Source organism: Polyodon spathula, chromosome 8 (genome assembly GCF_017654505.1).
Source record: "Polyodon spathula isolate WHYD16114869_AA chromosome 8, ASM1765450v1, whole genome shotgun sequence".
Lineage (NCBI taxonomy): Eukaryota > Metazoa > Chordata > Actinopteri > Acipenseriformes > Polyodontidae > Polyodon > Polyodon spathula.
This window is the reverse complement of record NC_054541.1, coordinates 6,613,962-6,628,820: the sequence shown is the minus strand read 5'-3', so window position 1 is coordinate 6,628,820 and position 14,859 is coordinate 6,613,962. Positions and strand designations below refer to the sequence as shown.

Below are 14,859 nucleotides of genomic sequence, written 5' to 3'. Positions count from 1 at the left end.
TTTAAAGCTTTGTTAGTTTTAATTCCGGATAGCAGAAAGTATAGAAAATGTATACTATATGTTGTCAATCAAACAGTGGTTTGAGACAATTAAAAGTAATGTTTTTTGTATTTTATTCCTCCCAAGTGATCTATATAAATTCATTATAGCGAACACAATAAAAATTAATTTCCTAAATACTTATGATGAGTAGTTGCCTTGCTGTAAAGTCACTTTGCTTCTGTGATAATGAACAATTCAAGGAAGCTATCAGCACAAAAAAGCAATACAAATAGATTAGACTGAGCCTGAAACAGGGAAGGGTTAGAAGGAAGGAAAATATCACTGTATTTCCCCTTTAGCCACTTCCTAAAAGCTGGCAGCCTGCAGCCTGTCCAGACAATGCGAGGGTCAAGGCGACAGTCATCTTGGTATAAAATGCTAATCGGGACATGCAAACTGAATTCAATGGAAATTGAACTTAACTAAACAAATAAGATCAGCTTGAAGAATTTGAAAATACAAATCATTTTTAAATACAACTCAATGGGATGTTAGCATTCACAGTGAATTGCTTTTTTTGATCCTTAAAGAGCTCTACATTTTCTTTAATTGTGACATCTGCTCCAGTAACTGGAGCCATACCAACTTTATTAAACTGATAAACTGGGATGAGTTTATTGGTTGACCATAGTCCTTGCGAGTTGTGCCAACAGATCTACTTGACTGCAGTTCCGGTGTGTTTGTTATGTCATGTGTTTCTTTTGGTTTGGATAACATAAGGGAAATGCTGCTTATTATAGAGCCAGAAAGTGATTAGCTCTTTTAGGAGGCAATCAATTTGAAAGCGGACTTCTTTTACATTGACTTTGTTCATTGTGAATAGGCCAAAAGTATACACAAAGCCCAAGACATGTTGACGTCACATAGTTCAGGATCTGTCTTTACAATCTTAGGTTTTGGGTGCAAAACAAGGGCATGCTGCCTCCATCCAGAAGTGCTTCTAGACTCTACACAGTACAGATGGAAAATGCTTATTAGTGTCTGATTGCATTGTTTTCCAGCAAATGAAAGGCTGTGGTGGTTTTAGTTTTGAAAGACAGCAGTGCTAGTCGTACAGCACTGAATAATGTTTTTTTTTTTTAAATATATAATTAATTTCTGCTGCCTTGTACAGTGTAGACATTTAAACGTAGTTTGTCTCTGGTTGCCACCTCTGATGTACGAAAAACTCTCTTATATTCATCCAATAGGAATCATTGATAATATTGCTACTGTAGTATTGACAACCAATTAATATTTTGTGTCTATTACAATAATATTCTATTTGTATCCCGATTTTTCTCACTTGTGCTCAATTTATGGTACTGGCATTTAGTGTTGTGGGAAGGTATGCTGAATTCCTGGGACACCTTCCTCAAAAATGGGGAAATTCAGGGAAAATAGGGACAGATAGATGGCAGGTGTTTGCTGCTGGATCACATGCTGATTTCTCTTTCAAAGTAACATGTTGATGTAGCATGGCCTTGATTTGTCTCAAGTTGTCACTGCTATCTTCTTCATTTAAAAAAAACAAACAAATAAACAAAAAACACTTTGACATTGCTTTCCATAATACACACACTTTCCCATTACGTACACAGGTGCCCAATTACCCTGCTTTAATAATGGAGAGTGGGGAACATTTCAGTGTAAAGTTATTTTACTGAGTACACTTGATATCCCTGAGAATTAGGCTTTGGTCACATTAACATTCTCCATGTAAAATAAATGCAGTGCTACTGTGGGTCATTGATTAGACACTACCCTTCTGGAAAAGTATGGAGATTTGGAAAGATATATGGTTTCTTCTTTATAAATAAAGCCAGTTTAAATTAATGTAACATTAAGATGGATCTCCATAAAGGTCAATTGTGTTTTCATAAAGGAGAATTCAATGATAGTGTTACAGTGACTGTATAGGAGGATAATTTGTACTTTAAGGAGTGCATATTATTAGAAACTGGAGAGCGTGCAGAGCGAATGTCAGAATTTTATTTATTTATTTATTTATTGTAAAGAGTGTGTGGGTTGGCTAATTTACCAGCAACTGTTGTCTTTAAAAGCTGCCTTTTTATAAAGGATATTTTCCTTCCTTATTTTAACATTTAGATGAGAGGCGTCCAGTTTTCTGGCAGATGACTCATAAACCCCACAGAAAAACCAGTTGCATTAGAGTCAAATGGACTGAATACAATCTCTTTGTGTAGGTTCATTCAGTGAAATGTGTTCATTGACATGCGACTGACTGCTTTCATTGGGGTAGGGGCTTGTCTAGTTTGTGGTCAAATTGGGAAGATGGCTTTGACAAAGTATCCTAGATTTGTTTTGTAAATAACATTAATTTAAACTCTTCATTGCAAACAACACAAATTGTATTGATGTGTATTAATAGTTATAAAAAACAAACATCTTTTAATCACATGCAATCCTAAACTGGTTGGACTTAACTTTTCAAAGCATGGCACATTGTCACATGGGGGTAGGGTGACACTTGCATGCCTGTCAGAAAACATCTAAATCATCTAAAAACAATAACTACACAGTATTCTGGGTGGGATACTGTGACTTATTCATAAGTTAAATCAAGTAAGTATTCATCTTTAATAAATTAATAAAATCCTTTCTAATTTTAGAAGCAATATTGAATTTTTGTGGAGGTTTGTGTATTTGTCTGTGAATTTAAGTGGCTGCATTTTATTACCTGCAGCTTCTAACGGTTCGTTTATAGCTGCAGAGATCTCAACTGTGACAATTCAGATTCTCTAACAACCTTTTAAATGCTTTGGTGGGTGGGACAGGCTTTCCAATTAGCTGCAGTTTTGTCTAATTCCTACCTTCTGCTCCCCATCTCACCTCATTATCCTGTCAGTAGAATGAACACATAAAGTGTTAATGTGATTCTACCCTAGAATGTTTACTAATGCTAGTTAATTAGTCTTGTTTTGATTGCTTCTGCTTTCTGCAGTGTCTACAGCAGCCCAGTATCAGAGAACTGAACTGCTACTTGTGTGAGGTCAAGAAGATGATGTGCTAAGCCGAAGCCATTTAATGGGATTGTTTAGATACCATGGGGTGCATGCTATTTAATGTATGGGTGGGCTGGTTGCTGGCATCTCACTTATTAAACTGGAAGGGCTGTATTCTAAATGAATAATATGCAGTGGTAGTGTTGAGTCAAAACCGGTTTACAGAAGTGCAGAAGGGTTTAAGGACACCTTAGTACAGTAAACTTTTACCCGCCACCCTTAGATTGACTCAAGTCTAGATCTGTGAGGTGAGGACTTTTCTATGTGCTTGCTATATATTCATGTTGAAAGTTCAGTCTCACACTTGATCTGTTCTCTCTGGCAACTTTGTTACAGACCATTTTCAGTCATAGTAAAGCTGGATTAGAATTGCACATCCTCTATTAATGCCACACTTTGGTACCTTATTATTATGTCACTACTTTTCTCTGACAGAACAGAACTAGGTTAAATATGGGCAATGTAACATACAGTACAGAGGGGCATTGCAATTGACTATTGACAAGTGTGGCCTTATGCAATGTTAAGTTTGGCAAATACACTCAGCCAGCCTAGCTGTGTGTCCTGGAGTATACTCATCATAGTACAGTATCGCACTAAAGATCCTACCTCCGCTGAATTATCTGTGCAGGGCTGGCTTTGGATTATTGTTCCTTGTATTCTTTTCTCCCTGTCTTTTTGGAGGTTAAACCACAGCATTGCATGCACATTAGTGTGAGGGTAATGCGAGCCGAGACCACCAGAGTACATTCTTCGAACTCCTCCAACTGTGTTTTGAAACTAAATCACTTTTGGTCTAATCAGCCTTAACATTATATAGCTTTAACATTAAAATGCCCGTCAATTGGATTGTGTTTAATTCCCTGGCTAGGGTGGAGAAACTACCTTCTCCTGGAACTGTTACACGAGTACGAAATTGGTGTCCGGAGTTTGTTTGTTTATTGATTTACTAAGACTCAAATGTAGGCATATTGGTAAATCCCAGTTGAAGCGTCCCACCATGCAAAATGTTTATTTTGTATTTATTTTTTTTGTTTTAACTCGTATCCCGAACCTTATGGTGACAAACAGCCATCAGACTAGTAGATCTGAAGCACTGATCCCTGATTTCCTCCCCTAATTAACTTATCTTCCACTTTGATGAGATCCAGAGCCCACCTTTCTCTCCTTTAACTAACAGTTAAAGAGCTGCTGAGATGTTCAGAGGCTGGTGTTAGCTGAAGAATCAAGCAAACAGCTGGCACCAGAGCTATTTTCTGGAGTTAAGCAATGTACAGTAAAGTAGCTGTTAAAAAGAAGTGCCAAGCTTTAGACAATCACAGACTTGCCTGAAGCTGGATTTATAGAAATCAAATTCTTTGGAATTAAAGCTGTGGGTAAGGCATCAGGCTTCCTCTAGCATTCCCGATTATAAATTCCTACCTGTGTAAGTCTTATTAGGGATGATATATGCCATACTTTCTGTCCATTCTCCACTTACCATGGGTAAGAGATTGTGGTCCTTTTTATTTTGCCTTTTTTTTGTTGATGCACACACACTTTGAGATTATCTTATTAAATTTTCATGAGCTGTATCCTCTGATAATATTGAATGCATTCTATCACAGTGAACAGTCACTGTTTACTTACCGGGAAAGCCCAATAACTGCATTTAGATGCCATTAAGGACTGGAAATGATCTACTCTAAGCATTTAGTAAAGATTTTGTGCTGAATCCACAATTCTGTTTTGCAAATAAAGCAAGTTGTTTGAAATTATTTCATATTTTTTTAATGAACATTTGCCACATAATGACCATGTTGATGGTTTAGTGCAGAAAAACAAAGGACCTGGCATCAGATTAAAAGCTGCACTGTAATTGCAACAGCATTAAGATCTGTTCCATGTGCAGTGTGTGCGAGAGGCAGTATGGCAAATTCACATTGGACCGTGCAGGTGTTATGACATGTGCTGTAAAACCTTTTTATTACCCAGTATGGTTTTTCATATGCGACGGACACCATTACAATCTGATTCTACCATGTATGTAGAGATATAGTGTAGGGCATAGCACACTAGGCTGGACGTCTTCAAACATAAGACCCAAAAGAGGATGTTGTACAATGCTCAGTCAAAAAAGATTCTGTTCGATTTCATAAATACACTTAAACTTGAACTTAATGGGAATCTTTGTCAGAAATAAGTTAACCATCTGAGATTAATCTATCCATTAGAATGCTGTTTTTAAATGAATTAGTACAACATTTATCTGTACGTGGACAGGACTCCAAACCTCAGACACTTTTTAAATGTGTAAACTCTGAACTATGAACACCCTTCCTTCAATTTGATCCCTCCTGAATGTAATTCTTCTATGAACAATAACATTTCTGGAAATAATGTTTTACAATTGCAATTAGTGTTTTTATTTATTTATTTATTTATTTTCTCTCCTTTCAGAAATACAAATGTTCTAATGCAGTAACAGGTTGAAGCTTTGAGAATCTGGTCTAGTGTCTAGAGCAGGTAGAACTTTACAAAGCAAATGAACTGCCTTCAGAGAATATCTAAGTTTTATGATATTGCCTCAGTCCCTTGCAACCATCGGTATTGTCAAAAAAGAATCAGTTGATTAATAATACTGGGCAAAACAATCCTGTATAGGTAGGATGCGTAGGTAGCATGGCAGTGTTCTCCAGTTGACTGAGTTTGCTCATTAAAGCACTGGGAAGGATGAGCCACTTCATGACACATGTACACAATGCACATCCATTGCTGAAGTCAGAGGGTTTTATTCTGATTGCAATATTCAACCCTTGAGGCTTTTGTCTTGAAATTTAAAGTCTATTTGTATTACCTGACTTGACAGAGTACAAATACCTTTAAGATAACTAAGACCTCTCTTTCTTTTCCCCAGGCCTTTCTCTGTAGGATTCGCCAGACTCCAGCTGACCAGCAATGTATCTCTGAGGAAAATGTCAAGGTAAAAAAAACTGTCTAATTTAACAGAACTGTATGTCTAAATATGTAGCCTTGTATGTACAGTACCACTGCTTTGAAAGGCATAGCAATGTCTCCTGTTGATCCACACACTGGCATATGGTTACTAGTGATCCTGAGCGGTGTGCTTTTTACGATCTTAAAAAAGAAAATGCAACTTCAAGCCATAACCCAGGGGCATAGTTCTGAATAGTGCAACTGGTCTTCGTTTCTGCCAGATGTTTAGTTGAACAGGTTGTAGATTCAAAATTGCCCTTTTCACAAACTTTGCCTGAATCTGTTGTGTACTATGTGTACTCTGAGAATTCCCCGCATTGTTAAACAAGTAAAGGCTTTCAGTGCCAAAGGTTTTAGATGCTACCATAACACATTTTGTCACCCATGTACGTAAAGAGATTACAAGATACTGTTGTACCTGTAGTACTGATATTGCAATTTGAATCTCTTTAATGCAGTACTACAGTATTATACTGCATTACCAATATACTATAAATTAATACATTGTGTATAGGGTGTCAATTAGTATTATTTATTTATTTAATTAATTTTCCAATTTTCTCCCAATTTTGAATGTCCAATTATTATTCAACCTGGCTCACCGCTGCAACCCCTAAACTAACTCAGGAGAGACGAAGACGAGCACTCGTGTCCTCCGAAACAAGTGCTGTCATACGTCCGCTTTTTTTCGCTCTGCAAGCCTGCCGTACAGCCATATCCAGAACTTAGTGTTGGAGGACCATGCAGTTCTTAATTGCATACATGCTGGCCTGCAGGTGCCTGCCCAACCTCAGGGGTTGCTGGTGTGGTGAGCCAAGGACTCCCCCGCCGACCTAACCCCTACCCCGCCCGGCTTGGTCAATTATGCGCCGCCCTCTGGGAACTCCCATCCACGCTCAGCAGTGGCATACCATGGATTTGAACCAGCGATCACCAAGCTATAGGGCGCATCCTGAACTCCGGGCAGAGTACCATTACCGGATGCACCACTCAGGAGCCCTAGGGTGTCAATTATTGTGTAAAAGATGTAATTTTGTGCAGCTTGGGCAGAAGAACAGTGGATCTGAACTGTGAAAAAAGACAGCTCTTGTAAAACACGACATCATGCGTGCAATATATTAACTTCTTATACATGATGCATATCCTACTGCTATATATTTTTGTAAGGGTTTCATGGCTTAGTAACACCCTGCAATGTGAATATTCCTGATACAGAATTGTGTTTTAACATGTAGTGTAGAGAGCTATGGAAGAGTGCACACATTGTATTTAAGCTCTCCTGCTTTGGGAAGCCTGGACATGAAGAGCCACTGTAAACTGTTTCCTTAATAAATGCTTTAGAAATGGCAATTTTTTTCTGCTTTCCTATTTCAGATTCTGTTTTCCAACATTGAAAACATTCTTGAAGTTCACAAGGAGTTCTTGGCAGCCCTGGAGTCTTGTTTACAGCCAGAGCCTCATCCTCAGCACATACTTGGTCATGTTTTCCTACAGTTCGTGAGTACACTCACTTCATACTACCGCTAGAATCCTCTTCAAGTTTTCCCTGTAAATCCGGCATCCTGTCATGTGACCTCCCACCCCCACCCCATTTATCCCATTTTATCCACAACCCTGCAAAATTTGTCAGCCTAGTGGCTGAACGCACTCTTTCTCTGTCCCTCTCAGCAACCCCTTTGTCTCACCATGGCAACTGGTAAGCTAGAATGCTTGTACAAAGGCCTGTGTGTGGTGGGAAAAAGTTGTATGAATGAATGCAGTTTTCGAAATAACAATAAAAAGAAGCCACCAGTATAGCTGGAAACACAAAATAATTATCTAGAAGTATAAAAGTGTTTTTAGGAGATTTTAGAAGGAAATCAACCAGATTTCCTGAAGTAGGCTGTATAACCTTTACTGTATATTACTGTCTTTAGATATAGACATATGTTCGAAGTGAATTATACAACACATTTATATGCTGTGTTTTGCATGCTGCACAAACGAGATTGATGCATTTCTAAAACACTGGCTACCTGGGCAGGAAGTAATGTTTGAAACATGTACTGTGGTTATCTTTCTGTTCAGTCGAAGGAAGTGACCTTTGGTTTAAAAGGAACGGTGTGTTGCAGAAAACAAAATAACAGAAAAATAAATAGCGTTTTACATACATGTACTTAATAATTTCAAAGATATTGCAAGTATTGCCGCTTATACAGTATATGTGTATAGCCCGTCTGATGACTTGCATTGGAATAATGTCCCTGTTGATTTCAGGTAATATTTACTTGCCACTTTTCAATGTATACAGTAATATAGTAACTGCAGAGTACATTAAGTAGAGTCAAGGGTTGTTTCCAACAGCTCTTGATACTAAGTCGTTTGTGGTCAATCGCAATACTGCAGCCCTGTTCAGTTCCAGTTAGTGCTTCAAAGTGTAGCCTGAATAGTGCATCTATACCCACTCTTACAGAGTGTGATTGTTAAGGTCAGGGCTAAACCACAGTGGGGGAATAGAAGGGTCCAGTACTCTGCTAGACAATGAGATAAATCAACAGTTTGCTAGCACTATAAAACATCAAAATGTTTCACAGATGATCCGTTCACTAATGTGCTGCAGATTTTGCAGCAGCTGCTTGCAGTTATAAGCATGCCATGCAGCATTTATGAAAACATACAGGCTTAGGCCAGAATGGGTTTACTCTTGCCCTGGACACAATGACACCATAAGACATGGTTGTACACAAAGCAGGATGGACACCGGCCTTTCAGGACCAGGATTGGACACCCCTAATAAGGCAGGCTTATTAATCCAGCCTTCTGGACAGTTTAAATACTCCCAACAGGGTCAATACACGTGTTGTAATAGAGTTTAGAGTTTAGACCGTTCTGGAATCCATTAACATGCTGTTAGACAGGATGAGCTGTAATAAATGTCTTGTGGTAGATAATGGAGACCGATTAGTTTGTGGCCTAGTAAGCTTAGGAATGTAACGATGAACACTTCTTTTTTTTTTTTCTGTGCATTCTAATGCAGCAGATGGACTAGCACACTGTTCAAATCTTGAAGGGTGTCTGTTAATAGGGCTGTCCGACTATGTTACAGTAAAACATGTCTGGCAGTTTTGTGATAATTAGCCCCTGCCATAGGGATCTTCAAGCACTGTACAGCAGGGATGTTCAGAAAGGTTCAGCACAAGTCAGTTCACTGCAGTTCAACACAGATGGCATATGGCCTGGTAGCCTTGCCTTATTCTTGCGTTGCATTGTTCTGCCTTAAATATTGATTCCTTATGGGATGACTAGCAGAGGTTACCCACATGGGTCCCTGGGTGGCATGTTGACCTTCTCATACGCAATCCTGCTGTGCACATTCAATATCCCCATCCCCACCCCCTTGTATTGTTTATTATTTGATTGCACCAGGCCAGTATCTGATTCTGTTTTGAGGCGAGATCAAAAGGCAATTCGTAGCACTTGCACATACATATGGAATCTGAATACTGCGCTGTGCCCCGGTGCTTCATCCTTTATGGTATCACCCTTCCAGAATTGATCATCCTCACCTGCTCTTCAAAAACCCCCAGTGGTGTTGTTGCTTGAGGTTTACTGTAATTGAATTTCATAAAAGACAATACCCCCTTGTGAGATATAGTGTTGTCTTGGTTCCATTGAGACCCTGCTTGGAGGATCCTGAGAAGGTCAAGCGGCTTGTCCCAAGATCAGGTGTCCTTGCAGTGATGTTTTGCAGAGATTTTTTGCCCCCCCACACCCCTTTTCTGTAATAGATACAATGATGTGTGCCCCCTAACTTCAGAACATCTTAAAGTATCACATACTATATTGGAGTTTAAAGTGCACATATGACTTAAAATCGCATGCAGGTTTTAAAGAAAGCAGTAACTATAGAACTGTGGGTATATATAACACATACACAGAGTATGTGTGTGTATTTATACATTTCCTTTTAAAACATACCAAAGTGAATTATATACAATGAGTTGTCTTTGCTATTGGTCATAACAAATTCAACATTTTACCTAAAAGTACTTTTGAAGTTTAGCCTGGCTTTTTCTAAACAAATCAGCCTCCCTTGAGCCTTCTAAATGATTGCCTCATGCAGCATTCCAGGAAACTGGAACAGTTTGTGCAGCAACTTGTTTGGCCAGAGAGTCACCTAGGTTTACAAAATGTACTGTGTATTTCAGGATTGAAATTCAGATGGCATTTAATTTTGTTGTTGTTTGTAAAAGATGTAACTCCTTGTCAGCGCTCTTAACATACTGTAGTGCATGTATTGTGTGTTAGGTAAATGCACATTTTGTACATTATGTATTATATCTGTTACATTGAAACCGCACAGAATGCCACAAAGTTATTTATCCTTCAAATAGACCCAGTAACTTTTAGAGACTCATTTCTTTTATCAGAGACCCAGCACAACTCTACGGGTCACCTATTGAAATGTTTAGTTTAGTGAATGGCCTCTGTGTGAACTGATCAGGTTCAAACTCAGACGGACTTGGCATTTTAGATATTTATAATCTGGGGTTTATTTTTTTTTTTTCTGAGGTGTGCTACAGTTAATCTAGCCTTGTTCTTCCTAGAGCCTGGTTTTACTATCCTCCTGTACTGCAGAAATACAGCAGGTTCTGTCTTTCGAGTTCTGTGTTTTCTGAACTGTCAGGGTGCATTACCCTTTCATCTTTAATTTAGATTCCCCGGGCAGGAATGGCTGTGGGCTTCATCTTTTTGCACCTCATGAAACTTTTCGTCTCTAAACCGATTGCTATTTTGTATCAAGTTTAATTTCAGTCCTGCCGGAATGGTATTGCTCTTACAATATCTAGTGAGAACAACGTGGAGGAAAGTTTTTAAAAGCTTTTTCTGCCTTCAAATATGCAGAATTTCTATTACGTTTATTTAAAACGTTTAGATTTTTAAAGTAATTTCAAAGAAAATGATTTAGATTTGCATTATTGACGGAAACATGCAATACCATTGGCAAGAGTCTTGTTTGTTTTTTTTTAATACATTTTTATTACGTGTATTTTAATTTTTAATGCCCCCTTTTTAGTAACTTATGCCAAAACAGATGTTCACAAAGCAATGCTGTATATTTGAGTTTCTGCCAAACTGTTCCTTGGAGTCGAAATCCTTCTGTACGCACAGCATGTCACACTTCAAATTTTCACACATATCTAGAGAAGCACTTATTCATTTGTGATGAAACTTGTTCGACAGTCTCAGAATGTCTATGTGTCACACTTATATGTATACATGTCTAGAGAGCCATTTTTACCTTTCTCTGTCATGGAAATCATCACATAACAGTTTCTTTGGAATTCAATTTTCCAGGGATTGCCTACTGTACTGCTTGAGGATTTTTTTTTTTTTTTTTTTTTTTTTAAATATTTGCAAGGCTTGAAATGCCCCTTTTTTCTGCCAAACACTTTTTTTTTTACTGGAAAGTGATATTTGCCTGGAAGGCTAATTGTGTAATTAATAAGAGTTTGACAGGTGTTTTTCTTTAAATTCTGAACTTTAGTTTTTTCAAGTATAGGCAAGGGTATTTTTTATTAAATCAATTTTAAATTGTGTTGCTAAATTAAAATAAATAAATAAATAAATAAATTTAAACAGCATTACATATTTTACTGCAGGTTTTATTGTAGATACTGTTTCATTCATGAAAAAATGTTTCTTTGACGATGCTTTAATATGCTTATTAAAAAAAAAAAAAAAAAAAAAAGGAAAATTATGTTAAACATCTCCATCGTGTTAGGAAGTGAACAGTACGGATATAACAGTAATGGATATTATGTTATGCTGTCTTCTTTAATAATAAAAAAGCACAATACAGCAATATTACAAGGATTTAAAAAAAAAAAAAATCCTCGTTTGGAAACGTCTTTGTCACATAATGTCTTCAACATGAATCCATGGGAGACAGTATTGCTATCCACTAACCTTTTCACTTGCTATAATTTATTCTAATGCTGCCAATTGAGAACCAGCCCCTCTGTTATTTATACTAATTGCTGCCTCTAATTTACTTCCCCTCTTCTATTGCTTTTGGGAAGTTAGTTTTCGTTAAATCTGAACAGCATATACCTAATGTTTAACAGCTCTCATTTAACTGCTTCACCTACACTTATAGGCTGCTTAGCTGAGCCATTCTATTCTTTAGGCATACCAGGGTAGAGTTGTGGTTGCAGTAAGTGTTTTTGAGGACAGCAGAAGTAACATTCAAAGCCTCTCCCCATCTGGTAGTGAGGTTAACTGAAACAGACAGCGCTGTGCTTCCCACACCTGGTATATCTGTGTAGTTCATGTTTTCTACTTAGTGCTCTACTTTTTAGCTGTTTAATAGTGGTAGAAAACACAGTGGTCGTTAGTGAGAGGGCTTTGTTTCTTGGGATGTCACGCATGTGTATCTCCTAACTAAATGTACTGTACTTCATTTGTTACTAAGGTTGTTTAAACAAACATGTAAGGAAAATGCATTACCCACCACAGCTGTAAAATCATAAGAAGTTCACAATTACATCTGTGGAGTCCTTGTAATAGTGGACTACTGTAGATTCATCTTAGGTGAAATATTATTTAGGTGCACACTAAGATGAACATTGAACAGAAATACGTTCCATATGCCCCCAGATTATACTCGGTAAGGTGTGATGAAGCATGTTGTTACTGAGTTTTGTCACAGTTGGCCAGCATGTTGTTACTTTTCCTAAACCCTAAGATATTAATGTATAAGGGGGAGGCCAAACCTCCATCCAGATCCTGACGTAGTTAATTATATCATTTTTCCTGTTAAACCTGGAGTGGAACGGCCCTCCAGGACAGTGACTGGACACCCCTGAACTAGACTGTATAGAATCTCATGATGACTTTCCTTCATTGTCATTTCAGAAAGACAGATTCTGTGTTTATGAAGAGTACTGCAGTAACCACGAAAAGGCTCTGAGGCTTCTAATGGAACTCAACAAAATGCCTACTGTGAGGACCTTCCTTTTGGTAAGTAGTCAACATGGGGTGTGAGGGAGAGGCTAGAAACCACTTGCCTTTGATCATTAAAATACCAGTGATTAGCCTGCTAGTCCCAGTGGCACTTACACAAACTGTAGAGTACAGTATGCCATGCAGTCTTGATAAGGAGTCAATTTTAACTTTATTTGAGAACAATAAATAGATTTGCTTATATTCAATTACAAATGTTTGTCGGTTTATTTCAGTTTGGCATGGTCTGCCTTAGTAGTGTTACAATGTATTGTGAGATTACTGAACCTTAGCAATTAAATTTTATTTAGCTCAATGGATGGAAAAGCTTTGACGTAACGACTTTTTTTTATGTGGCGGGATTCTTTTTTCTTTAGCATTGCATGCTGTTGGGAGGGAAAAAGACAACTGACGTCCCACTGGAGGGTCATCTTCTGTCACCGATCCAGAGAATCTGCAAATACCCCCTCCTGCTCAAGGTAGGGAGTTATTTTTCTTTTGGAATTTCAAATCACATTTTACACTTTGCCAATATAACTAGTCAGTTACTCTATAAATACTGTAGCCTGAGACAGCCTTTATGATGTCAAACAAGAACTTTATGTTGAGAATAAAGCTTGATAAACCATGTGATTGGCGAGAAACACATAAGCCTCTGTGGCTGTGCAGTTGGATAGCAACCAGGTACACGCAGGATAGAGAGGAAAATGAATGTTGGGAGGTTATCATACAAATTAATTTGTACAAACAACTTCAATTATACTTTACACTAAATCATCATATATTAATTAGAACATACATTTGTATGTAATACCTTACAATTTTAGATAATGTTTTTTGTGTCTCTGCTAAAGAAAAGCAAACATTGCGTAGATAATGCCCAACCCCATTCCACACTAAAGCAAAAGGAAATCAAATGTTCTCTCAGTGGATTCACTTTTGGTTCAAATAAGCTTACAAACCGTCAGCTCCCTGTATAGGATCCAGCTCTGTGTCCAGTGACGAGCCTGTTTGGATGTGTGAACTCCTCCTGTTCTCCTAATGGAACAGATTTCCTTTCTCGTGTCCACCTGTAGATAGACATATACATGTAGATATATGTATGTTTTAGCTGGTGATGAAATGTGACATAAAAATTACTAAGGATTTCAGACTAGGGGATATATTTAAAAAATCTTAACACTGGTGGATCTTGCTGATGCTCTAAAATGTATAGACCTGATATCACTTTTTTATTGTATGTAAATTATTGTAGTACTTTGGATCCTTAAATCACCCCAGTGCAAGTGAAAGAGTCACAGTATTTAGATCTGCCACTATTTACTCATAAAATCCCCCCATAGGTTTCAAGAACACAGTGACCCAACAGTAATGGGGAACATTTCATTAAATGGATTGGTATATATCTATAGCAACCACACTACATACACAAGTACATTTGAGATGCATTTCAGTTTGTCAAAATGAAGTGGCGTCTCTTTCTTTTGTTCTTGAAATGATCTGATTCATCATCCTACTCTCCTTCTAACTTGTATCTGTGTCTGAGATTCTTTATGTGACTTTAATGTGTTGCAAAAGCTTTTGATGCTAATTACGAAATACCTGTGTAATTTGTTCATCTCAGGAAAATACAACATGAACCATTGGAATGAGTTAAAAGCTAGAAATATATATTGTTTGCATTTAGTTTTTATTTTTCCTATTTAATATGCATGACTTTTTTATTAAAATGTCATTGTTTTTTAATGGGTGCTTGTACTTGAGATGGTCTTTAAAATAATGTTTTGTTAGAAACTGTAGAAAACATAATTTGACACTATTGGTGCAAGTACATCGTAGTTATCTTTCCTTT

At 37.5% G+C, this 14,859-nt stretch overlaps 1 protein-coding gene across 1 annotated transcript in view; it reads left to right on the top strand.

Moving 5' to 3' along the window:
* LOC121319256 (phosphatidylinositol 3,4,5-trisphosphate-dependent Rac exchanger 1 protein-like) overlaps positions 1-14,859 on the top strand; it is a 112,389-nt gene that overhangs the window by 24,960 nt on the left and 72,570 nt on the right. Inside the window, exons 2-5 of the mRNA XM_041256486.1 lie at positions 5,944-6,009; positions 7,398-7,520; positions 12,921-13,025; positions 13,385-13,486. Of these exons, the coding sequence (XP_041112420.1) occupies positions 5,944-6,009; positions 7,398-7,520; positions 12,921-13,025; positions 13,385-13,486 (396 nt within the window). The remainder of the gene's footprint in view (positions 1-5,943; positions 6,010-7,397; positions 7,521-12,920; positions 13,026-13,384; positions 13,487-14,859) is intronic.